Consider the following 26,754-nt stretch of genomic DNA (forward strand, 5'->3'; position numbering starts at 1 on the left):
AGACTGAGACGCAGCCAAGCTGACATCTAACAACACTGTGGACATTTACAGTTATCAATAACAAGCAGGAGAGGAGATGCTGCTAAACATGTGACTACAAACAGGATGATCCTGCACAGAGAATCATTTGGTCCAGAGCGGCAGAGGTGCTGCGGCTGAGGGGTTCTGCTCAGGAGTCTGAGCACACGGCCAAGAGCCAGAGCAGGCTACAGAAGGAGACTGGGAGGTGGCCCGAAGCCACCCAAGCACACCAGGAATGTTAGAAAGTCAAATAAAAACAGTAGAAATAAAAAATATGGAAACAAATAAATGCATATGACTGGCTCGTGAGCATACTCCACAAGGAAGAAATTACTGAATTGAAAAAGGTCAATGTAATTAACCCAAACCTAAAATAGAAACAGAAAAAAGAGCAGAACACCCACCAGCTGAGACAATATCGCATAAGCTGACGTACATATGACCAGAGTGCCAGACAGGGGAGAAGAGCCAGGCTGAGAAGTTAAGGGCTGCCAGGCGAGAAGGCTCGGGGACAAGCAGGCAACAGATCAAAGTCCAAGAGGCTCAGAGAGACTGAAGGAGGGTAAGCATCGAAAGGGAAAGATAGCCAAACCATGGCACCCAGGCCCAGAGACAGGAGAAACCCTGGGGCAGCCAAAGAAAAACTCAACATCACAGCAGAGGAACAAAGATAGGAAGGGCGGCCAGCATCCTCGTCAGAAACCATGGAGGTTGACACAGCAGCAGCCTTTGCAGGTGCTGAGAGTTCTATGCCCATGAAAATACCTCCCCAGACGAAGGCAGAACAGAGATGTTTCCAGGCCCATGGAAGTGAGAGCACTCGCTGTCGGCACCGAGCTGTGCGTGGGGCGGCTAGGACAGCCGCGTCCGGGGCTCCGACTCAACAGAGGGGGGGGCGGTCCTGGGGCAGGGCCTAAATGAAAGTCAACCAAAGACTACTTTGATGTTTAAACAATCTGAAAGACAACTATTTAAAGCAAAAATAACAGCAATACCCTGTGGTACATAGGAAATTAAAACGCATGACAAAAGCTGGGAGGGAGGATTTGGGACCACATTACCGTGAGATCCTTACACCACGTCAACGGGTGTGGCATCGAGTGCAGGTACGCTGGAACAAAGTATAGACGCGTGCTGGAAACCCCGGGGCAGTCCCCGCAGACATCAGAAGACGTACATAATAAAGCCAATAGTGGAATACATTGGAATCATAAAAAAATTCAATCCAAAAGGCAAAAAAGAGAAAAATGAGTAACAGATGACATTAAGCCTAACACCGTGAAGACATCAGATCATAGCCCAACTACAGCAACAACGGCATGAGGTGGGGTTGGTCTGAACAAGATTCAGGAACAGAGACTAAGGAAATCCGCTTTAAAGACAAAGACAAGTGAAAAGTAAAAGGGTGGAAACATGCACCCTGCAGACAGTAATCCAAGGAAACTAGGGGCTTATGTGAGGACCAGGCACATGACGTCTCGGCACAGGTGTCTCCTGGGATTGCAGAGGGACAGCGCACCAGACGCAGGTGCACGGGGCAGAGCCTCCACACCGATGGGTCTGGAAGGAGAAACCCATGTGGCTGAAGAATCTAACACTCCTCCCTCAGCAACAGAACGGACAGTCAGAAAAGCATCAGACGACCCAAAGAGCAGGTTCCTGACAGCAGTGGGGGTCATGTGACTATACACACTTGCCAACACTCAGAACCACACACAAAAAGATGACTTTTACTATGCGAAGCGTACCTCAACAAGCTGTCTGACGAAGAAAATAAAAAGACAAAGGAGCTTGTTTTGGGAAGGGCTGCTTGCTAGCAACTAAACACGAGATAGGGAGACCACAAAACAATTTTGGGGAAAACAGCAGTGGCCTAAAAATTTCCTGGAATCCCACATAAAATAGCAACTAGACGGCAAAGCCACAACCCGAAGACAACATTTACAACAAAATCAACCGTGGCCGCAAGACTCAAGTGTCTGCAGGCAAACCCCATTCAGCCACGAGACACATGAACACTGGAGCATGAGGGGGAGGAAGACAGAGGTACTGTCTCGTGGACCCCAGGACAGGGACAGTGAAATACCAGATCCTCACTGGGAAACCCCGCAGGGAGGCCTGGGGCCAGTGTGGTCCAGCCTCCAGGAAATCTCAAAGCCTTGGGCTAACGTCCTCCTGAAGTCCTGCAGAGGCAGTGAGAAGAGTCTGATCATCTCTGCATTAAGCTGCAGACATACAAGGAGGACAGAGGAACAGCTGAACAGCACCATGACTGCAGGATCCATAAACTCCAGGTGATGTGGCCACATGGCCCAGGTTGTTCCACAGAAAAATTGAAAGGAAAAGAAAAGGGGGGGGGGTATGTGTAAATTAAAAGACAAAAGGACAACAGTGTCTACGGGTTTACATATGGATGGTAAGGATGTTCAGAAAACACAGGGAGGTGAGCACTACAGATGGCAGAATGGGGGCCATTTAGGCCCCGGTAAGAGACTGAACCTTGGTGGTAGGTTATCAGGGTGTTCGCCCCAGACAGACTCATGAGACCAAACATTGGTCTTGTATTGTTTTCTGGATCTCTGTTTCATTTTACAACACACTTGAATACAGAAAAGACCATGAGTCCCTAAGATGCTAAAGGAAAGGAGAGAGGGATGGGAGGGGGGAAACACAAGCCCCTGGGAATGTTAGGACACCAACTCCTTACTCTGAAAAATGGGGGAAAAACCAAGTAGCTATTTATTCTGTCTATCGAGTGTAAAGTGTGTTTCTGGGGTGCCACACAGCCCTAGCAGATGAGGGGAGCTCTCCTGTGTCCAGGGGTCCAACCAGAAGCTGCAGAAGGGATGGCAGGCCTGCAAAACTGCCATTTCTACCGTACTTCTGGGGTCCTGCCTCGTCCTGTTGCTGCAGGGAAACGAGCTCGCTTACTTCGTGGTCCACACTTTCCGTAGCCATGCACTGGTTGTTGGCCAGAGTGGTGATCTCTCGGCTTTTTGGGGTTTCCATCCGGCAGCTGCAGAGGGGCACTTCCTGAAGGCCATCTGTCTCCACCACGTCGGGACCATTGGCCAGCCCTGAAGTCACACAAACACACGTGAGTGTCACCAACAGCACAGCGCACACCCAGACAGGCTTCCACACCACATTCAGGGGCATGAAGTCCCCATCTAAAGACGGCAGTCCAGAAAGCGACCAATGACATAGTCTTTCTGGAAACCTCACGTGGGAGGAAAGAAAACAACGCCAACTACTTTGCTGGCACAAGCACCGAAGCGCAGCAGGAGGGTCCGCCCGCCTGTCGAGTGTCCACTGCTGGCGGGATGGAGAGGAAACCTCTCCCACTAACATACCAGCAGCCGGGCTCCCAAGAATTACTTGGTAATCCATGTTCTCAGGATCCAGGACCTAAGTTCAGAAAGAGACTATACCTTCATTAGCTACCTCTAAATCTTCTGGTTTTCACACAAAAAAGCATTTAATACACGTTAAGACCTTGCTCTCCTCACTTGGTTTTAGAATTGCAGCCACAGAAAGAAACATTCGATTCCATCAGGGTTTACTTACTCCCCAGGATGTTTGCTAGACTGAGGTGGGAAGAGCTGACGGACGCTAGGCTAACAGTGACAGCAGTAATGAGGGTGGTACATCTTATCTCCCTCTCATCCCCAATTTGCGGTGAAGACACCAGGGGAGGAGGGCCTGCAGCCCACACGTGAGCACAGCCAGAGCCAGGCTGGCCTCGAGGGGTGGGGGTGCAGGCTGGCTGCCAGAAAGACCCCTCAATCCAACCTGGCAACAGGGTCCGGCTGCTTCCAAAGGAAGACACATTTCATGTTCTCCTCTTGTGAGACAGCCAAAGTAGAAACATAAGGTGATTGACATCTCCAACGCTCGCCATTAGCTCTCTTAGTTAAGAAGAATGGACTCTTGGGGTGCCTGGGTGGCTCAGTCAGTTGAGTGTCCAACCCTTGATCTCAGCTCAGGTCATGATCTCAGGGTCATGAGTTCAAGCCTAGTGTGGAGCCTACTTAAAACAATAAGAAAAAGAGGGGCACCTGGGTGGCTCAGTCATTAACCGTCTGCTTTCGGCTCAGGTCATGGTCCCGGGGTCCTGGGATCGAGCCCCACATCGGGCTCCTTGCTCCGTAGGAAGCCTGCTTCTCCCTCTCCCACTCCCCCTGCTTGTGTTCCCTCTCTCACTGTCTCTCTCTGTCAAATAAATAAATAAAATCTTTAAAAAAAAAAAAAATAAGAAAAAGAAAAGGAAAAGGAAAAAAAAGAAAAAAAAAGGCAGCAAGAATAATGGACTCTTGTTGCCACACCTATGTACGTGGGCCCACATGGGTTGGAGGACATGCCCTCACTGCCCACCACTACCCTTCTGTGTAATCTGAGGCTGGTCCTCACCAGGAGACTCAGGACGCAGGGCCCTCCATAACTGACAGCAGGAGCCCACATGCTCATTCTGCCCTGTGACACTGCTGAGCCTCTGGGTCACCTACACCCCAAGAGACTGACTCCCTTCCTTCACGGTGAGAGGAAACAGGGAAACGGTGAGCTAGAACTAACATTAGCAACACCACAAGTTTAAAACTGGGAGAGCCCTGGCGAGGACTCCGCTTAGCAACTGCATTTTACAACAAGGAAGACACAGGCTGCCCAAGGGGCCGGCCAGCATGGCTGAGAAGGCCAAGGGTAGGAGTGAGGACCAGGCCCACACACGGACAATGCGGCAGTGGCTCAGACGCCTCCTGAGCATGGGGTGTGCCCCCTGTCTCCAGCAGTGGGAGCCACCAGGGGCGCCAAGGGAACGGCTCAAGAGAACCCCACTAAATGCCCACTGCCACTGAGCTCTGGCTCCCCTCCAAATCTCCACGTCACCCACTCCTGGCCTCCCCCCGCCATCATCTGCTGGGACCATAATGTTACTCAACTTCAACTCAGCACACCTAGCAGCAAAGATGCCAAGAAGAAGGACATGCGAGCAGCGGACTCTGATTGTGCACAAACAATTCTGAAGGCTCAAGCCTGGACCCTCCGGACCCATGACCCAGAACCATCAGCTGCCCTCTGCACCCATCACCGGAGCACACCCCGGAGCACACCCCCTAGGCCTCCAGTGAGCCTGAGGCACTCTGTCCCTCCTATCCAGCCTCGGGCTCCACAACTTTCTCCCCCAGTTTAGTGTCCAAAACTCAGACACTAAAAAAAAGGCCTGGCTGCAAATGCAACTTGTGTCTTCAATGCGCTGATTCTTTAAATCAAAAGTATGACTGGACAGACCAATCACTGACTAATCAATCAGTGGTTACCAATCAAGGAAAAATAAAGTTTAGGAAGTCAACTTACAAAATGTCATAGAATCTAAGAAAGCCTTCACTTTCTCCTCCTACTTCTCCAACTTGGCTCCCACCAGTTTGGCACTTACTTTTACCAGAAAGAGAATATAAGCACATAAACACACAATCCCCCATTGCTCAGCTAACAAACTGGGGCAAGCCCAAGGTCACTGTGCTTGTGAGCAACAGGAGTTTCCACTGTGTTCCCCGCTGTCTCCTCACCTCCAACCACGGGGGCACAGCAGAGGGGAAATTTGATTAGATGAAATACTATTTCCAGCTTACATCCAAATCTCTAAGTTCCTGAAACAAACCTAAAAGCAGGTTTAGAAAAATTATCCTTCATGTGGAAAGCAAGCATGAGGGAACTTTGCCAACAACTTCAGGGCATTAGAGAGGCGTTCTACTCTATTTGGTGCGAGAAGAAGAAAAATGGTTTCTCTGATGGACAAGTCTACAATGTGTCTTACGCTAAAGGTGTGATTTCCCACATTAAAGAGGTGATCAAAATTTCTCTAGTGTTCAAAACCCTAAAAAGCCAGTTATTTGTCCTCTGAAGACTGACAGGTTAAACTCCTATAGCAGCGCACAACCCACAACTGCAAGGTCCATGTGGAATGTAAATACCTTTGGGATTTTACATTTTCCCCATATTACATTTTACACAGATTTTCCAAAATAATCAGTGATTAGTTCCTTTTCATGGATGAAAGGTTTTTAAATGGTTCAAAGAGAGCAAACAGTGGTGGAGAGAAAGCCCCGCACAACTCCGGCCAGCTGACTGTCCTCACCCCCAGCACTCCAGGCCCAGAACCAGGTGAGCTGTGGGTACGCCTGCCCCTTCAAGGCCCAAACCCGCACTAGGTGTACCCTTTGTTTCAGCACAGAACACACCTGAACACCAATCACAGTCAGAGACGATGACAAAGCCATGCTATTCAAAATTAAACCACAGTGTATCTCCCGACACAGCCAGGGCAGGAGGACCCCTCTCCAGCAGGAACCCTACATAAAAATGGGTCTGACCGACGAGGGGACGTGTTGTAAGCCATGACCACCAACAACCTGATCTTATGGGAGATGTTTCACTCCCATGCCGTGGGGGACTGGGCAAACACACCCGAGTGCATCCACTCGGCCACCTTTTCGGGATGCAGTTAATCGAACGTTTCATTATTACCCACCAGAGGGCATCACGTTAATATGAGGCTGCCCCCAGCAAACAAAGAGCAAGATGGTGCCCGGCCTGGTCACAGCACAGAGGTTCACCTTCTGCTTGTGAGGGCAGCGTCCCCTTGACACGGAGATCCAGGGAGTCCAGAGAGACTTCCATGTACCCAGTGCTGTCTCCAGGCGCCGTCTGCTCTGCGCTTCCTGAAGATGACGTATATGCTTCGGAACCTGCATTCAGAAGGGGCCTGTGAAACACTGCACGCGGGCCGCCTCTCCAGCAGAGACCATGGGGAATGCTAATTAACCCATTCAAAACCACAAACTCCAACACCACCCCTGTCCAGGACACTGCAGCCTCACTCATTTTCTTTCCTGCGCCTCATTTTGCTAACTCCCCCATTTCCACAGACTATTCATGGCAGGAGGGGGAGCTGTATCACGAAAAACAAGGAACTGACATGTGGAAACATCTTTCTCTGTAACTACACCAGTCAGATAAAGGCCGATCAAATAATCAAGGAAACATAAAAACATAGTATATAAATGATCTGTAACTACTACTTTAAAAATAAAACAGAAAATTCTCTGATTTGCAGGTTTGAAAGACCAGCTGATGTAAAGTAGCTGAGAAGCCACCCCAAAGGTGCAGTGTTGCTGGGAAATCTGCCCGATCCCACAGACATCTGAGTTCGGGATTCAAAGGGAAAGGACGCAGGACTGCAGGGACGTATCCACCTGTCAGACATGGTGCTTTATGAAGGGCATCACGCTCTAGAGGGCAATGCAATCTGAATACAACTGAGGGGCCTGTGAAATGGGCGCTGCCCAGACTCAGGCCTCCTTTGCCCAGAGGCCTGTCCACCATTCCTGGAGAACCCACATGGGTTCTTGCTGTTGTGAGCAGACTTCACGGAGGAAGCCTGTGAACAGTACACACTCACTCAGGATAATATCTAACACTAGCAAAGGGCAGGTGCCTGTTTTTCACAGCCAAGCTTCCAAATACTAGTCACTGATATTATGTCAGTGATCAGAAATAAGTGAGCCATATAATACAGAGCAGTGTGGCACCCGGGGCCCATGGATGCATGCCACCTCCTACATCTGAGCTCATGGACAGACAGGACGAAGCCAGCCACTGTGAGAGCTCAGCTCATCACCATGCATGTGAAGAATACGAGCAGTCTGGGCAACTTTAAACACCCTACACAAAGAAATAAAATTTGAGCCCCTATGTGAATAAACATTCAAGCACTCATCTTAGCATGCAGGTCTTACGTCTACCAACACTGTTAGTTTGTTAGCCAGCATAAAAGTCACACTGGCCAGTCATCCGCGGTGAAGAGAAAAGGAAACATGAGTGGAAGAGACGGCGCTCACGGGAGGCTCAAGGGCTCCACAGACCGCTCTCCTCTGTGCTTCAGGGGTTAGCTCTGCCTCCCTGACATCCACTTAGCAAATCTACTTGTGCATCGGGGGGCTGGAGAAGAAAAGCCAGTGTTTGTGGAAATCAGAACAAGCTCCTTGGCTCTGTGGTGCTGGCGTAAAGATAAACAAGCAAATGAAACAGCCCACACATATACTGTCAACAAAGGTTCGAAGGGTGACCCAGAGAAACAAGTCAAATTAAGCAATGGGGCAGGAACAACTGGGCATCCACACGCAACAGGGGAATAGCCTGCCGCAGACCACACACAAACGCTAACTTAAATGGGTCAGAGATGCACGCCATCAGGCCTAACACTGTAAAACTTCAAGAAGAAAATACAGGACATAATCTTTGTGACCTGACTTAGTAAAAGATTCCTGGGATCATAAAAAGCAGGAATTTTAAAAGAAAATAATTCATAAATTAGACTTCAACAAATTTTTTTAAGCTTTTACTAGGCACACAAATGCGCAAAATGTGTACATAATCAAAGACTTGTATCCGAAATCTTGCAGGAACTCTTCCAAGTCAGTGAGAAAGTATACAATCTGATTTTTAAATGGGCAAAACAGAGGACCCTTTACCAAGGAAGACACACAAGGCCATGGTGTGCAGCCTCACTACTCAACGAGGTGAACACACACTGAAGGCACGGTGAGGCCTGCGGTGCCCCAGCAGCACTGGGACCAGAGACCGACCCTGATGAGTGTCGCAAGGACACAGAGGTGCAGAGCTCTTGTGCCGCTGTGGGAACGTGAAAGAGAGAGGGCGGTACTCCGGTCTCTGGCTGAAAACCTCTTGGCAGTTCCCTAAAGTCAGACATATAGCATACAGCTCAGCTAGTCCACTCCCAAATATTTACCGGAGATAAGTGAAAGTGTCTGATCAATGAAGACTGTATACAAATGTAAGAAACAAACACAGGAAAGAGCCCAAACGTCCATCAACAGGTGAAGAATGAACCACGGAATCGTTCCTGGCCAACGATCCACTGGTACTACAACGTGGATGACTCAAAGACAGACAGGGGAAGGGTACCTCCCCAATCATCCACTCAAATGAAGTCCTACACAGTGCTAACCAATCTGCAGAGTGTAGAGCAGAGGCGCCTAGGGATGGGGAGGGCTGGCGGGGGAGAGGGAAAGGCCACCAAGTGGCAGCAGGAGCATTCACGACATAACTGTGGCGGAGGTCTCGTGGTCATACACGCGTGAAAACTCACCACCTTGCACCTGCACCTGAATCACGTGCACTATATCACATGCCAAATCTTCTGCAACAAAGCTATCAGAAGTGACCCCTGGCCCACTAGGCTTGCTCACCTTCTGGATTTCAGGGTCATTTCCTTCCCTGAATCCCCTTTAACAAAATTACTTCCAGAACAGGGGAATCTGACCAAACGGCTGAAAGCCACTGTGTGGACCTAGGCACTGCCCACACCTTACACCAAGGGTAGCCACGGTAACCATACAATGTTCAGAAGCCACAGATTCCTGGTCACACAGGGAAGAAGATGAATAATCCCAATTAGCTCAACACTCAACAATGAAACCAGTATTAAGGGAGATTTGCCAGAAGGAAGCCACCTGAGGATCACCTGAGTGTCTCTAATGAAGTTCATACTCTTTTTCCCCCCTTAAAACAGTAGAGCCCCTTTTCCAAATGAAATCCTACACAGAACCCCAACCCCACCCCCGGACGGCCTCCCATGAGCCCATTTCCCACCCAGACAGTCCTCGAATGTGGACACCACATTTACCCAGCACACCGCTTTGCTTCTTTTTATTTCTCCGCCTCCGTTTCCTAGCCGGCTTGATCCAAGGGCTGTCAGGCTTTCCTTTCCTCTTGAGAAACTTCTTCTTGATACTGGATTCAGAACTCTGAGAGCCAAAGGGGCAGGAATAGAAAAAGCAAAGCATGGGAGCTCCTGAAAGCAAAAGGTACTAGAAGTTTTATTTCCTTGCAAAATAAAATACCTGCTATATCTTGGTTCTTCAACTAGAAGATTAATTTCACTTTCAGACATTTTTCTGGTCCCATTCTTAAAAATACTCATGTTTTCCCCTAAATCACACTAAGTTGTTATTTTACAGGAAAAAAAAAAAGAAAAGCCAAGAACATTTAAATGGAATTTATAAATCTTACTCAAATTTGGCACAAAAAAGAATGAGAAAGTTCTAGTCAGGAACTAAATAAATAAATAAGCTCAGGGAGAGAATCCACTTTTAATCATATGCATCCATTCATTCTGCTCATGAGAAAAGGAACAATGAATGCCTCAATCTGCTTCAGAATCTATGTCCACATTAATTATCTACATGGAGAACAAGGAAAGAAGTTATAATTAATTTACCATATTTTAAGATTTTTATGACCATCTATTTCTAAAATCTAAGATGCAGGAAGGGCATCTACAAAGAGACACAGAGCAAGAATTGCCACCACCTTCAACTGGTCTACAAGGAGAATCACATAACCCCTGCTCCCTAGGGATACAGAGAGAGATGCTAGAAAGGAGGAGATACACCAGGTGCGGTGCTGGGTGCCCAGTTCTGACTGCGGTGGCCCGCCAGCACACACAGGCTCCTCTGCTGCCCCACCAGTGGCCCAATGCACCCTGCACTCCATTTCCTCTGCCTCACCCCTGCCCTCCTTACTGCAAAATTTCAGACCCAACTTCCTCAAGCACTGCCCCCAAGCTCACTATCGCTTCAACCTGCCATTCCAGACAAAGGGCAGCTTATCACCAAACCCAACTGTCCCTTCCAAGTCCTCATCTTATCTACCCACACAATACACCAATGCCAGGGACCAATGTCTCCCTCTTGGGAGCACTTCTCAGCTCACAGGACCCTCCCGTCTCACATCAACTCCTCCTCCTCTGCTTCAAGCTCACCTGTTGGGTGCTTTCTGGGCCCCATCCTGAGGCTTGTGCTCTTCCCCATCTCCAAGCCCCTGCTCCCCCATTCCCACAGACCCAGTGCCCCCGCCCTCTGACCGCTTACCTCCCTGTGACAACCAGCCCACAAAAGGGACTGCTGGCTCTAATCCTGAGACACCTCAAATCCTTCTCTCTCACACTGGTCACAGGGCAGAATCACGGCCACTGTCCTTGCTGCCAAGTCCTACCCATTCTACCCTCACACACCAAAGCCCCGACCTCCCTCCCCTAGCCCTGCCTGCCCGATGAGGGTCTCCTTTGGCTCTCTTCTCAGATGTCCTTCTCATCTCCTTCCCAAGGTCTGGGACGAGATCTGCCATCACGGCCCCAGATTCCAAGCACACACTTGCAATGACAGCTGAGTGAAGGCTGGACAGACTACAGAGCCTCCTGCTTCCCTCTGCCACCGAACACAAAGTCAGAGTGTGGGGCTGGGGTTTTACCAGATCGGACTCATCTCCATCCTCGTCTTCCTCCCCGGTGCCAGCTGACTCCTGCTCCTCTTCAGACTCGCCGTCCGTCTGGCCAGCCGCACAACAAGCCGAAGAGAAAACACATCTAATGAGACCCTTCAGGGGAGGTGACTCGATAAAAACACATATTACTGGACACACTGGCCGTCAGCGCTGGAGATGCACGTGCACAGGCCGGGGGGTGGAGATGACACCGGTGCGGTGTCCATGAAGTGTGACCGGTACCAGCTCCGAGTCCTGCCTGATCCCTGCCCAAGAGCCTGTCCCAGGTGGGCCGCTCCTCTGCCGTAGTTCTGTACTGATCTGGAAGGCAGCCCCCCGGCACGTAAGAGCCCATCATCTGTATGCTGGAGACTAGTGCACTTGACGCATTTTGTGTGTAGTAGAATTCAATTAAAAAGTAACAAAATACATAGTAAAAAGATTTCCAGAGGCCAAAAAATAATACAAAATGCAAAACCTACCCTTTAAACCCACCCAAGAGCCCAGTTCAGCCCCCAGGACCATCACGCTAGTGCTGCTCACACTCCTTCCAGCCAATGTTTGGCACGAATGGGCCTGAATACAGAAGCATGATTCTGCCTGCTGGCTGGCAGAACACCAAACACAATTTTGTGAATGAAACTTTCTTCTAATTAAAAATATATTTTGGAATTATTTCCATATCAAGGCAATATAGGTACCTCATTATTTTTTTTTTTTTGCTGTATTTATCTTTTCTATCCACACAGGTAATACATGAATACATTTTCAATGCAAAAACACTAAAATATATGGGTATCCATTCACCCCTTCTCCACCTACCCCCTGAGGCAGGGATGTGGTCACACACACCCTCAGCCTGGCTCTTTGTGGGGTTGCACCCAGTAACTTCCCCATTCCCTAATCGAGGCACACCCTTATCAGTTTCACACTGAGGCTGCGTTTTACACAAACTAAGATCCCCCAGGACAAACCAACAGACACACACTCCTCTTTACAAATGTGGAGTTCAAGACTGCTGCCATCAGCAATGCCCACAAAGGCACAACCAGCCCTCCAAAGGGGTTGCACAATCACTTTGGTCTTCATTCCCCAAGTATACAAGGAACTGAGCAACTTCCATAACTTCACATACTTTTCTACTTCTTCCACTTTGTCTCATGTGACCAAACCCTCAGTCCCTATTGCTACTGTTAAATATGTTATAAAAATTTTCCCTATCAAGTGAAGCTTTGCTTCTGGTCTTTCTTATTATACAAAAATATTGAGACTTTATCTGGACAAATCAAACCTCTCCATCTTTCTCTTTGTCGTTTCTGGATCTGTGTCTGGCACTAGAAGGCCTTCCTTATTTGAGATTAGAAAAACAGTTTCTAACATTTTCTTCCACAGTTCGGTATTTTATGTTGACACTCTAAAGCTTCTGTAATTTACTTTTTTAAATAACAACTTTACTGAAATATAATTTATCTACTCTAAAATTCATACTTTTAAAGTGTACAATTCAGGGGCACCTGTGTAGCTCAGTCAGTTAAGTGTCCGACTTTTTTTTTTTTTTTTTAAGATTTTATTTATTTGACAGAGAGAGACACAGCGAGAAAGGGAACACAAGCAGGGGGAGTGGGAGAGGGAGAAGCAGGCTTCCCGATGAGCAGGGAGCCCAATGCGAGGCTCCATCCTGTGACTCCAGGAATCATGATCTGAGCCGAAGGCAGACACTTAACGACTGAGCCACCCAGGTGCCCCTAAGTGTCCGACTCTTGATTTCAGCTCAGGTCATGATCTCACGGTTGTGGAATCAAGCCCTGGGTCAGGCTCCATGCTCGGCGCAGAGTCTGCTTGAGATTCTCTCTCTACCCCACCCCTCCCTCCGCTCACTCTCTCTTTCCAATAAAATCTTTAAAAAAAAAAAAAGTGTACAATTCAGTGTTTTAGTATATTCCGAGTAGTGCAACCATCACCACTATCCAATTCCAGAATAGAATTTACGCTTCCTATGTGACATGATGCAAGAGTTCCCCTCTATTTTTCCCCCAGAAGATCAATTGTCCCAATAACATTTACTGAAAAGTTCATGATCCCTTGACCACAAAAAACCCATCCTTAAAAAATAAACAAAAATTAAAACCCCATCCTTACAGTAAACTGTATGTTCACATACAAATAGGTTTGTTATGGATTTCCTGTTCCACTCACTCAATGCTTTCCCATTCCTGCACAAATCCCCATTTAATCACTCTTCAGTAGTTCTAACTGCTGTTTTTTCTCCCTGTGCTTGCTGCACACAATTCCCACATCAGCTATTCTACAGAAAGTCCTCTGAGGATCTTGATGAGAACTATTCTGGACTTATAGGCAATGTGGGGAGGATGAAACAATGATCTTCTCATTCAGACAAGTAACCGGCCTTCCCTCAAACAAGGAGTCTTCCCTCAGGCAAACAAGAGATCTTCCCTCAGACAAAGAGCAGGTCTTCCCTCAAACAAGGGGTCTTCCCCTCAGACGAACAAGGGGTCTTCCCTCAGATAAACAGCAGGTCTTCCCTCAGATAAACAAGGGGTCTTCACTCAGGCAAACAAGAGGTCTTCCCTCAAACAAGGGGTCTTCCCTCAGATAACAAGGGGTCTTCCCTCAGATAAACAGCAGGTCTTCCCTCAGATAAACAAGGAGTCTTCACTCAGGCAAACAAGAGGTCTTCCCTCAGACAAACAAGGAGTCTTCCCTCAGATAAACAGCAGGTCTTCCCTCAGATAAACAAGGGGTCTTCACTTAGGCGAACAAGAGGTCTTCCCTCAAACAAGTGGTCTTCCCTCAGATAAACAAAGGGTATTCACTCAGGCAAACAAGAGGTCTTCCCTCAGACAAAGAGTCTTCCCTCAGTCAAACAAGGGTCTTCCTTCAGACAAACAAGAGGTCTTCCCTCACCCAAACAAGGGGTCTTCCCTTAGACAAAAAGAGCAGATCTTCCCTCAGATACACAAGGAGTCTTCCCTCAGATAAACAGCAGGTCTTCCCTCAGATAAACAAGGGGTTTTCACTCAAGCAAACAAGAGGTCTTCCCTCAAAGAGTCTTCCCTCAGTCAAACACGGGTCTTCCTTCAGACAAAAAAGAGGTTTTCCCTCAGACAAACAGCAGCTTTTCCCTCAGACATACAAGGGGTCTTCCTTCAGACAAAGAGCGGATCTTCCCTCAGTCAAACAAGAGGTCTTCTCTCAGACAAACAGCAGGTCCTCCCTAGCTAAACACCAGGTTTTCCCTCAGACAAACAAGGGGTCTTCCCTCAGACAAAGAACAGGTCTTCCCTCAGATAAACAAGGGGTCTTCACTTAGGCAAATAAAAGGTTTTCCCTCAGGCAAACAAGGGGTCTTCACTCTGGCAAATAAGAGGTCTTCCCTCAGGAAAACCATGGCTTTTTTCTCAGACAAGTAATAGGTCTTAACGTGAACTTATGTCTCCTTTCCAACCTCCTTCAGGAAAGTTTCAGTTTTCTCTTCTAGGGAATTGACATTTCCTATTAAATTTATTGCTAAGTACCCTTGTGGTATTAAAGACTTGCAGCTAAGTTTTAGGTGTGATACTGTGATTTTTGCTTTTAGAGTCCTTTTCTTTTAAAGATCCATATGGAAATATCTGCTTCGAGACAACCCACATGTGGGGCGCCTGGGTGGTTCAGTTCATTAAGCAACTGCCTTTGGCTCAGGTCATGATCCCGGGGTCCTGGGATGGAGTCTTGCACCGGGCTCCCCCTGCTCTGCAGGGAGAGCCTGCTTCTCCCTCTGCCTCTGCCTGCCACCCCCCTGCTTGTTCTCTCTCTCTCTGTGTCAAATAAATAAATAAAATCTTAAAAAAAAAAAAAAAAAGACAATCCATGTGTGGATAAGCAAGACTGGCCAAGTGTTAACAATTGTTCACTATTATCTATATGTTGGCATAGCTTGACATTTTCTATTAGAAAAGTCAAAAAATAGCCCTAGGCATTATTGCTATTATTGATACTGTTGTCATTACATTTTCTAACTGGCTATTGCAGCTACACAAGAAAAGGAATGGTTTTATGTCTTGATCACATTTAAGTTCAGCTCACTAGCTATAATAGTTCCTCAGATGATTTTCTTGAATTTTTTAAGACAGATGATTATATTCTTGGCAAACTCTTCTCCCTTGTCCTTTTAAATATTAATGTTTCCTTCTGGTTCTCATTTTACAGCATCACAGCAAGAATAATCAACAATGCAGCGCTCATGTTAGGAGAGAAAGGAGCAATCCCTCCCTCTTTTTATTACTGACATTAGAAATGTCTTAAAATGTTCCCCACTAAGTAACTCTTTTTGAGGGGGGGTAGGATTCTGATATCTTTAGTCAGGTTTATTTAATATAAGCTATCTTTAAATACCACTGGGTAATTTGTATTTTAAAAAGATTAAGCCTGGGTGGCTCAGTTGGTTAAGCATCTGCTTTTGGCTCAGGTCATGATCCCAGGGTCCTGGGATTGAGCCCTGTGTGGGGTCCCTGCTCAGTGGGGAGCCTGCTTCTCCCTCTCCCTCTGCCCCCCAGCTTGTGCTCTATCTCAAATAAATAAAATCTTAAAAAAAAAAAAAAAAAAAAAGAAGGCACCCAAATGGCAAATTAACATGTAAAAAAAGCACCCAACCTTCTCGGAAGTCAGGGAAATGTGAATCAGAACTATAATGCAACATCAGTACACTCGCTGGCTGGGCAATACCAAGTGTATCAAGCTAGTGCGACAGACGGACGCGCGGGCGCGCACGGCTGAGAGCGGGAGAGCGGCACGGCTATGCCCGCCACTGGCCACATGGCATGGCAATCCCAGTATGGGTGTGCCCCCCACGGACGGACACAAAGGAATGCTCACAGCAATGTCATCTGTAAAGGCCCCAACTGGGAACAGCCCAAATGTCCATCAACAGTGGAATGGATACATAAATTTGAACAGTCATCCAATGAAATACTGTACCATAGTGGCTCTTGAACATTCTGGTCTCAGAAACCCTTCATTCTATTAAAAATTACTGGGAATGGCAAAGCACTTTTGTTGATGTGTGTTACGTCTACTAACGTTTACTACTGTACAAACTTAAACAGAAATGTTTAAACCACAATGTAACTCCAATGAGTGAGAGGTAAAACAGTAAATACTGTCTTAGCATTATGACAATTAACAGTTTTGACCCCATGGACCCTTTGAATGGGTCCCCTCTGAAAGAGGCCCCTCAGACCACTTTATAATCCACCACTGCATAACAATGAAAATGAATGAATAATATAAACTTCACAAATGTAATACTGAGTAAAACAAGTCACACTCTGAAAGAGGAAAACATATGCATGATCCCATTTACATGAAACACAGAAACCAATTCTGCAGGGACTGGAAGGGCCCACAGGGGAGGCTGGGACAACTCAGGCCTGTGAGCTGGGTGGCAGTGCACAGGTGCAGTCACTCTGATCAGTGAACTGTTCCTTGTCACAGCTGAAATCATGAAGTCATCCCCCAAGTCCAAAAAACATACAGCTGAACTTTATAAAATGCTAGTTTTTCTCATTTAATCTATTAATGTAGTAAGTCTTATCAATAGGTTTCCTGTAATAAACCAGTGTCTTCCCGGGAAGCCCTACCTTCTTTATGATCGCTATTATGCAAAGATACAGCTGTGTCTAACCAATACTGTTTCAGGATTGAAAGTGAGTTTGGCCTCAGAAGGAGCTAGTGTCCATTCCCATCTTTCTTTATTCTCTGAAGCAGTTCACGTAATAAACCCATTACTGTTTATCATTATTGCTGACTTATTTAGATTTGTTCCTGTTATCTTATTTCGTTTTCCATTTGGCCACACTGTCCTTGCAATTCTACTTTTACTTGTTTCTTGATTCTTTTTGTTGGCTTGCTATCCGTTTAATTCTTTCCTTTATACCAATGTATAGAGTTATTCAGTATTACGCAGCATCCAGATTCTCTCTGGAAGAGGAGAATCCAGAAACAGAGTCAGCTCTGTATGCCATAGGATGTTCAATAAAGGTGACATTTTAAATCATCAGGGGAAAGAAACGTCAGTCAATAAATGGTGCTCACATAATGTGGTTAACCATTTTGAGGGAAGCCATGGGACCCTGACCTCACATTTTGCCTAAAAAGCTTTACTGAGATAGAATTCATATACCATAAAATACACCCATTTTGAGTATATCTACCTCATATTTTATCCCAAAACAAATGTACATGAATCAAGTACTTAGACATAAAGAATGAAACCAATGAAGTATAAGAAGACAGCTTACACCAATTTATTCAAAATCACCAGTGAAAAAGAATGCTTATCATATTTAGAACCCAGAAATCATAAATAGACTATTACCCGTGGCTTCTGACACATGATAAGACACCCCCCCAAAACTCTGAGAGCTGGAAGAAAAGGCTGTACCTACAGCGCACAGCACTTTGACTCAAAATGTAAGAAGTCAATCCACAAAATTATACATTTCAAACAGGTCACTATTTCAATGAACTCACCTGGAACTTCTCTGCCTACCATTAGTTTTAGAAGACCTCATCAGAAAAAAAGAAAAAGAAGAAGAAGAAGACCTCATCAGATACAAAGGCCCATCTTATATAAAGATGGTCCAAAATTCTCTCAAAAAAAGTATGATACAAAAAACAGTCCAATCACACCCATCTCCAACCAACCACCTGATTCTCAACTCCTCCTACTCCTCCTCACCTACTTCATCCCCCTCCGAACTAAGAGCATAAACACACACCCAGATGTCACCATCTACTCAGGAACTGTGTTCTACTCAGGTCTGCACCTAGTACCCCTGAAGACCCTGCCCAGGGCTGAGCCCCCAGGGCCACCTGCAGACAGTGACTTGTGATTGAGCCAGCACCTGCCCCCTCCCAGAGCACATCCTCGGGTAGACATGAGTGAACTGTGTGTGATGAGGACACACCTGGCACACCGAGATACACCTGGTGTGAGCAGACTGCACATAACCGCTCTGCAGGTCCAGTCAGCAGCCCCGGAAGCTCACTCCAACCAGGAGGAAGAGTCCTTCCCAGTGTCAGGGCCTCACGTGCAGGAGGCCTGCACCTGTGGTGTGCCTAGGACTGAGCAAGGTCAGTCACACCAAGGCCAGTGACAAGCAGCTGCCACTGGCACGCAGTCAGCCCTCAGTGTATTCCTGTCCATCTGGAACCTACACAGGCTCCAGATGTTTACTTCAAAGAGTGCTGTACAAGACGGCAACCACTCCTCTGATGAAAATAAATCTAAAACTTCAAGATAAACAGAATGCAAACACCCAAGTCAGAAAGAAAGAGGGAAATGACTGGGGCCGAGGAGGGCCAGACCGCCCCTCACAGGACCAATGACCCATCATCTGTAGTCCCTCCCCGAGGGGGTGAAAAAGGCCTACCTTCTGGGTGCGGTCGGTTTCTGACACACTTCCCCCCTTAGAGGTCCTGCTGTCCTCTGTGGGAAATGCAGCAGCCTGCTCGGCCCCCTGGTCCTCTTCCTCATCAAGCTCCTCCGACTCGTCCTCCTCTGAGTCCAGCTCCAAGCTTTCCCCATTCACGTGAAGGGTGCTGGCGCCCAGGTCCTTGTCGCCCTGGAACACGGGAAAGAGCACACTGTCACGAAGAACACCAGCATCGGGAGCAATCTGCCAACTCCTGCCAGGGCATGGCCTGCAAGGAGGGATGCAGCGACTCTGCCACTGGGGGAAGAGCCAGGAAAGGGTGAGGGATGAGGGGTCAGGGAGAAATGGGAAGGAGGCTGTGCCCCAGAACGAGGCACCTCAGAGCCTGGGTTCCTTCAAAAGGGACCGAGGTCATCAAATTACGGACAACCTCACGTGGTGCTCTTGTGGTCAGAGAGGTCCTGACACAAACGTGGATTTCCAAGCACACGTGCAAACAACGCAGGCATGCCTTACCTTGGAACCCACAGTGGAATGAGTTATACTCTTAAACATCTCAATCACCGTCCTCTGTTTTAATACTTTGGTCTTTTTCTTAGGAACCAGGCTATAGGTTCCCATTCTTCGTTTTTTCTTCCGAGATACTGCAGCTGCTAAAACAAAAGGCAAGCAAGCTAAAAAAAAAAAAAAAGTCAAAAGGGGACAAGAAAGGAAAAGAAATACCATTCAAATGTTTTTTAAAGGTAGGTGATAATTCACAAAATCCGATTACCAAAATCATCAGCATGCCACAACAGTGACAGGCATTTCTTACTTGTCCTAAGTTGCACAGAGAAAACTGACAGTACCTTACAGATCATTTGCTTTACTCACAATAGAACACTAAGCTGTGTGGACGGCCAACATGATCACCCTGCTGTAAGCAGGAGAAGTGCAAGGGAGAACCCACCGATCACCAGAAGCAGGGCCCTGGAGCACCTCCCACACCCAGTCCCCTGTCTTGGGACGGTCCTGTCCCCAGGAACAGTGTGGCTGCGAGAGTGAGGCTGAGGAGGAACAGCAGCCTCACTGCCAGTCACTGGGGATAGGCCCCATCTGTCTGCCTGACAGACTTCTCACCCACGACAAGGAGTAAATTGCACAGTCTCTACATGTGTCCACCTCTAAAGTAAGTGGTAGCCATGCAACACTGGCCAGTATGTCCTCTCCTGGACCCTTTCCCCAGCACCTTCCACCTCGCCCAGCAGTTCACTGACTGAGGGGAAAGAAATCCTTGAAGCAAACTATGCTGGTACAAAAGGTCAAGGAAGGCACAGGACAGGAAAAAGCAAACAGCTGGGGGGTCTGGGGTTTCCAGACAAGCTGGGGCTCCTAGGGACTCAGGGCTCTCGACCCTGTTCTAGATAAAGCAGCTCCAGGTTGACTGGCTTTATAGAATGAGGCTCTCTATAATATTTTATTTTTTAAAAAGTTCCAGGGTTTTAAAAAAATCTGAAAACCACTTAACAGAGGCACTGTACTAAAGGGCTGGAGAACCTATGCTCCATTCCGTTCTCACTCTACAAAGTGGAAGAAAAGAGCGCTGGAAGAGCATGCATGAGCATGAACTACACCATGACAAGGGCCACACAGACATCCCCGTGAGCACGTGGTACCGAGGACACCAGGTGTGCCTCAGCCCCAGGTTACATCCAGGACAATCACACACGCAGCCCTGCACCGTGTTCACTGGGGTGGCTCTGAGCACAATAAATGGTCACGAGGAAATGCAGTTCTGTCCATCTCATACGAGAACGGGGTGACTGGGCGCCATGCAGGGGTGTGCCCAGGCTGGGATGCGCATCCTGTACAGTCACAGGATGGAGAGTAGGAGGCGCTTTGCAGCCCCTCAGTGAGTCTGTGTGGCCTTCCTGTTTGTGTTGCGGCAGGACAGGGAGCTAATAGAACCTCTGGGGCCATGACCACAGTAATTTAAAATCCTAATAGAGATGACCTGTAATCTAAACTCGAATGAGCTGGCTCCAACACTCCCCCCACCCCGCAAGGGAAGACAGCAGGGCAGGGCAGAGGAAGGAGTGAGGTTTGAAGAAAGCAGACCAAGGTGGTCTGGAACCTGGACACAGTCACGGAGGGCTGTGTCCACACAAGCCCTGTCCATCCCAAGACACCTGACCAGCAGGTAGGCTTTCTGTATTTCCCACAACTCTGAAAGGTGCACCAGCAATTCTGTAATAAGGCAAAGCGGCTGTGATGACGCTTCCCTAGGAAGAAAGAGACACTTGCAGGCATGGAAGTTGTGATTTTGGGTACCCTGCCTGGGAGGTGACACCACCAGGAGTGCTTGGCCTGCATGAAGACGCCACAGAAAGGGCCTTTCTGCACTGGGGACAGTCACCTCATCTCTGGAGGAACTGTGGGTATCTTAGAGGCTCCAGAGGGAGGCCCCTCGCTTGAGATGCCCCCACCCCAGCATCCTCCCTGTGGGGCCACTCATGCAGCTCCACCTCCCGCAAAGGCCCCAACAAGGGATCAAATGTTCACCCATCCCCTCAACTGACCGTGAAGAGAAGCAAGCTCAAAAGATCGAGAAACACCCAGGGAAAGTGGCTGGTAACAGAACCAAACCATCCTTCTCCACAACCTTAACTCAAAGGTCTCCACAATACACTGTGTGTTTCCAACAGCACTTAATTTATAAACAGAGGGAAGTCCTCAAATCTAGAGTCTTCTACCCTATTAGAACAAGGGAACAAGACTTAATGAAAACAACCTTCATTTTGAGTTTGACAAGCATAGGAAGCAATGCAGGGATTAGTCAAGTTTTTAGAACAGAGGTCTGACATTCCTCTGCAGGTCTACAGGTGAGCACAGAAGGGCCATGACTCCGACTGCCGCTCATCTAGAGTACACACGCACTTAGTCAACACGCTTCTAGTTCGGCAAGATGCAGGGTCGTAACACGCCATCAGAAAGCACGTAATGCGCAATCAGAGCAAAGACAGTTGTTGGGTCCCCCTATTACCTGTCTGTGACTTTGTGGTGGCCACGTAGCACTGGTTTTGAGGTAGTGACTGATGGAGGGGTGGGAAGGGGGGTAAAAGCTGCTGTCGTCCAAAATCAGAAAGATTTTTGTTGATCTCCTCTTTTGGCTCCTCCTGATCTCGAGCTTCTTGAACTTCTCTGGGATCCTTACTGGCTGCATGCTTCAAAACAAAGACAATTAATAACTGTAATTACACACAAGCAGATGGTCACTGAAACAACATGCCCCCAAAATGCAGCTCCTTTCCTCAAAAACTTGCCTTGATCAAGAGAGGAGATAAAAGAGAGAAGACAAAGTACAAAGCCTGCCGTCATCACAGAGCCCCTGGCACTGATGCGCATGTACCCGGCCATCCCTCGGAGGATACAGGCCAGCATCTACAAGCCAAAAACGGCGTTGACAGGGACAGGGAGCAAAAGGAAGCGGCGGCGGCAGTGACCAAATGCGGCACATGAACCCTGAAATAATGTCTACCTGGCCTGCGAACCAATGACTTAGCTAAATGTATTACTAAGGTGCTTTCACAGTCTATCATTTTCACAGCTGCACTGTGCAACACTCCCCCCACAACAGACTACATTTTTAAAGTTTCCTTTTGCTCATAGTTTTACCACTCTCCTAAATCTGTCTTCAGTCTCAGCCTTCCAAGACCCCGGCAGCCCGTAGTACTGTCATTGAAACCCTCATCCCTATTAGCGGTGCTGCCTTCATTCCGGACTGCCTAGACACAACTAACCCTCTCCCCTCCACTGGCTTCCCTAAAATCACCTACAGCCCCGAGACAGTTGGATCTCATATCAAATTCCATTTAACCAAGTTTTATCATACGCACAGTAGGGGCAATCAACAGTGAAGAAACAGGCATCCTTCAATAAATGGTGCTGGGAAAGGGGTATCTCCACATGCAAAAGAATGGAGTTGGACCCTTACCTTACACTGCGTACAAATACTAACTCAGAATGGATCAAAGATCTAAAACTATAAAACTCTAAGGAGGAGGAGGAAAGCTTCATGACATTGAATTTGGCAATGATTTCTGGAGAGGACACCAAAAGCACAGGCAACAAGAACAAAAAACTGATAAATTAGACTTTATCAAAATTAAAAATTTCTGTTCATCGAAGGCCACAATCAATAGAATGAAAAGGCAACCTACAGATCAGGAGAAAATATTTGCAAATCACGTATCTGATAAGGAATTCATATCCAGGATATAAAAAGAACTCCTACAACTCAACAACAAAACAAACAACCTGATTAAAAAATGGGCAAAGCATCTGATCACACATTTCTCCAAAGAAGACATATACTACACACATGAAGAGATGCTCAACATCACTAATCATCAGGAAAATACAAATCAAAACCATAATGAGATATCACCTCATACCATGAGGATAGCGACTATTAAAAACAAAAGAATACAACCCCAGAAAACTGTCAATTATACCCAATTAAAAACAAAATGTTGAAAAGGATGTGGAGAAATTGGAACCATTGTTGGTGGGAATATAAAATGGTGCAGCCGCTGTGGAAATCAGTTTGGCAGTTTCTCAAAAAGCTAAACATAGAATTACCATGTGATCCAGCAATTCCACTTCTGGATATATACCTAAAAGAACTGAAAGCAGATCTTGAAGAGGTATTTGCACACCCGTGCTCACGGCAGCGCTCCTCACAATAGCCAAGGGGTGGAAGCAGCCCCAGCGTCTACTGACAGGTGAATGGACAAGCGAGACATGGTCCGTCCACACCGTGGAACATTATTCAGCCTTAAAAAGAAAGGAATCGTGACACCTGCTACTACGTGGATGAAGCTGGAGGACGTGGTACTGAGTGAGATCAGCCCGGCACAGAAGGACCAATTCCGTATTGAGTGGAAACTCTCAGGAGGCCGGAGGAGTTGGACCCACAGACTCCGGGGGTGGGGGGTGGGGGCTGGGAACAGGGTTTAATGGGACAGAGTCTAGACTGGGAAGATGAACACGTTCTGGAGACAGATAGAGAGGAGGACCACATAACAGTGTGAAGGCGCTCAACATCCCTGCCCTTAAAAGCGAGCCCACCTGGGAGGGTGGCCTGGATTCCAGCTCTTGGGGCGACAGCCTGGGGGACTTACACTCAGCTCAGTGACCCTGTCTGTCGCTTGGTAGGGAATGTGGCCCAGTCCTGGAGTGCCCTTCCTTCTTCCCCCAACACCACCGTCTTCCCCACCACCTTCACAATTAACCTGCCCTAGGCACATAGAACACAGTTCACATGTAACTTGTCAACTCTGTAAAATTCTTCAGTCTCTCACAAACATACCAGGTTGTCCCTAAAGAAGTCACTGCTGGAGCAAAGGAGTCAGGTAATGCTCCTTTCTGTCTCCTGCAAAATACCCCCATAGACTGTGTGACCACAATGACTCTCAGCCTCCACCAGCTCTTCTTACAAGAAATGCAAAAGATGATTTTAAAGTATACATAAATGAGGGGCAAAAATTAAACCTGAGGAGGAAACAGTCATGTGAGGCTAATTCTCATTTAGACACAAAATCTTTAAGAGATTATTTCTGAAAATATGAAAGAAAAAAAAAATCAAGAGCTGCTGAACTTGGGTGAAGATTCTAGACTCTGTCAGGGCTCTACCCTCTGACAACAGCAGAAAAGATGAAAGACACATCTACTTCCCATGGAGACAGCAGGCCAGCACCTGACTTCATGGAGGGGCGCCCACTGCTGTGATGGAGCCCTGAGCACCCAGCCAGCCCCTGCCTCCCACACAGAGGGAGGACCTGTGGCACAGGCTGCAGAGAGAGGTGGCCACCATACTGCTCTGGCCCAGGTGCCGGAGGTCTACGGGGTCTGGCCCTTGCTGGCCCTACCCACCACCCCAACCCACCCCGCCGGTGTTCTGTGCATCGGCTCTCCCCTTCTGACAGGCGGCCAGTCCCTGAGCCACCAGCCAGATCCATGTCGGCTCAGTGTGAGCACCACTCTTAGCCCAGCCTACTTCTCTTTCCAGATACTTAATTCCAATGGCAACGAACAAGGACTTGCACAATTTCGGCATTCAAAACTACCTCTCTAACCAGGCTGAGAGCTCCAAGAACAAGGCCACATCTTTTGTCCAAAACCTAGAGAACACCAGTGGCAGCAGTTATGCATGAAAGCGGACTGGGAGAATGGCGACAGGGATGAAAACGGAGAAGGCTAGGGGCGCCTGGGTGGCTCAGTCGTTAAGCATCTGCCTTCAGCTCGGGTCATGATCCCAGGGTCCTAGGATCAAGCCCCGAGTTGGGCTCCCTGCTCGGCAGGAAGCCTGCTTCTCCCCCTCTCCCACTCCCCCTGCTTGTGTTCCCTCTCTCGCTCTCTCTCTCTGTGACAAATAAAAATCTTTAAAAAAAGAAGAAAAGAAAAGGGAGAAGGCTGGAGGGCCACCATGCTGAGGCCCAAAGGAGCTTGCACAATTCAACTAGGGAGACAGTCTGCAACACAGGACACAGTAACAAACATTTCAATGCAAGGGGAAAAGGTTCCCTTCCAGAAGCTTCTGCTTTCTCTGCCCAAACAGGGAATGAGTTGCACCCTGTGCTGGTGCTTTCTGACAGGACCAACACTGGGTGAGAAGGAGGCTCCACACTGCCAGGGGATATCGGCAAGAACATGCCTTCATTTTTAAACTCTTACAAACAAAATGGTTTTATTATCATAAGCCTGCAACACTCATCACTGGAATGACTGATTTTAAAACACAATTTTCAATAAAAGAAGGTCTCCCAAGAAAACCAAACAAGACTGAACTGGATTTGGGGAGCAGGGAACTCTAAGGCAGGAGAGGCCAGGTCTGGAGCCGGGGGCTCCATATCAGAGGGGCCCTCGGGGACCCCACTGCCTGGACTTGCCTGGACTTGTCGCTACGTCACTGTGCCCTCCGCCCTCCCGGGGGGCCCCAGGGGCAGATGACGTTCCCAGGTGTGCGGCAGGCAGGGGTGGTCTTCAGGGAACCACTTCTGAAGTCTCAGCACCCTCCTGTCCTCTGTCCTTACAGCTGACTCAAATGGTATGTGTGACAATTAACTGCACATCGTTAACAACTATAATAACTCAGCACACAGCTAACACTTGGATAAGCCTATATGGTCAGAGAAATTTCCTGAAGTTAAATTTCCAATTGCCTTTTTTTCCTCAGAGGAATATGACAGAGTGACAATAAAAGATCCCCAAGGACAAACATTTATTAGAATACAGTCCTGGAAATGAGAACAGAATAAAAGTATAATTTCAAGGAGACAGATGAATAATGTAAAGTTTCTGACTTGCATTTTAAAATTGATAATGGTAAGCCAAAAAATGACAGGCAAAAATAATGATGTTATTCTAAACCTGATGTCTAATACAAAAACTAACTCAAAATAGACCATATATTTATAAAAATAAAAAACTTCATTAAAAATTACAGAAAAATCTTGAGACCCAGGGCCAGGTGGAGAGTTGATAGACATGATGCCAAAAGCACAAGCCATAAAAGAAAGAAACACTGATGACGTGGACTTGGTCAGAATGAGATACCTGTCCTCTAGGAAAGACCCTACTGGGAGGGTGAGGACAAGCCGCAGACCAAGAAAAGTCTGCAAACGGGTCCATGGTGAAGGGCTCATACCCGGAACTCTGAAAGCTCACAAAACAATTAGTTGTGAAATGGGCAAGAGGTATGAAAGACATTTCACGAAAAAGGACATACAGATGGCAAATAAGCACACGAAAAGATGTTCAGCATCACTGGCCATTAGGAGTGTTCAAATTAAAACCATGATGAGGTGTCACAGCTAAAATAAAAACTAGTGGCGATGCTAAATGCCAGCAACGATGTGAGAAACCGAACTGCTCATACCCTGCTTCTGGGAATGCAACATGTTGGGAATCTGGTTTG

The 26,754-nt window shown here is 47.5% G+C and overlaps 1 protein-coding gene across 8 annotated transcripts in view; it reads right to left on the reverse strand.

Annotated features, from left to right (window-relative positions):
• The window catches only part of EHMT1 (euchromatic histone lysine methyltransferase 1), a 137,154-nt gene that overhangs the window by 41,063 nt on the left and 69,337 nt on the right, over positions 1-26,754 (reverse strand). For 5 of the 8 annotated variants that reach the window (XM_027615859.1, XM_027615860.1, XM_027615864.1 and 2 more), the window contains 7 exons: positions 21,820-22,000; positions 19,314-19,471; positions 18,795-18,986; positions 11,350-11,427; positions 9,725-9,845; positions 6,633-6,764; positions 2,953-3,098 (listed from right to left, as the gene is read on the reverse strand). In XM_027615859.1, the coding sequence (XP_027471660.1) occupies positions 2,953-3,098; positions 6,633-6,764; positions 9,725-9,845; positions 11,350-11,427; positions 18,795-18,986; positions 19,314-19,471; positions 21,820-22,000 (1,008 nt within the window). The remainder of the gene's footprint in view (positions 1-2,952; positions 3,099-6,632; positions 6,765-9,724; positions 9,846-11,349; positions 11,428-18,794; positions 18,987-19,313; positions 19,472-21,819; positions 22,001-26,754) is intronic. The other 3 variants (XM_027615858.1, XM_027615857.1, XM_027615861.1) reach the window with 3 other exon arrangements.

Source organism: Zalophus californianus, chromosome 13, assembly GCF_009762305.2.
Source record: "Zalophus californianus isolate mZalCal1 chromosome 13, mZalCal1.pri.v2, whole genome shotgun sequence".
NCBI lineage: Eukaryota > Metazoa > Chordata > Mammalia > Carnivora > Otariidae > Zalophus > Zalophus californianus.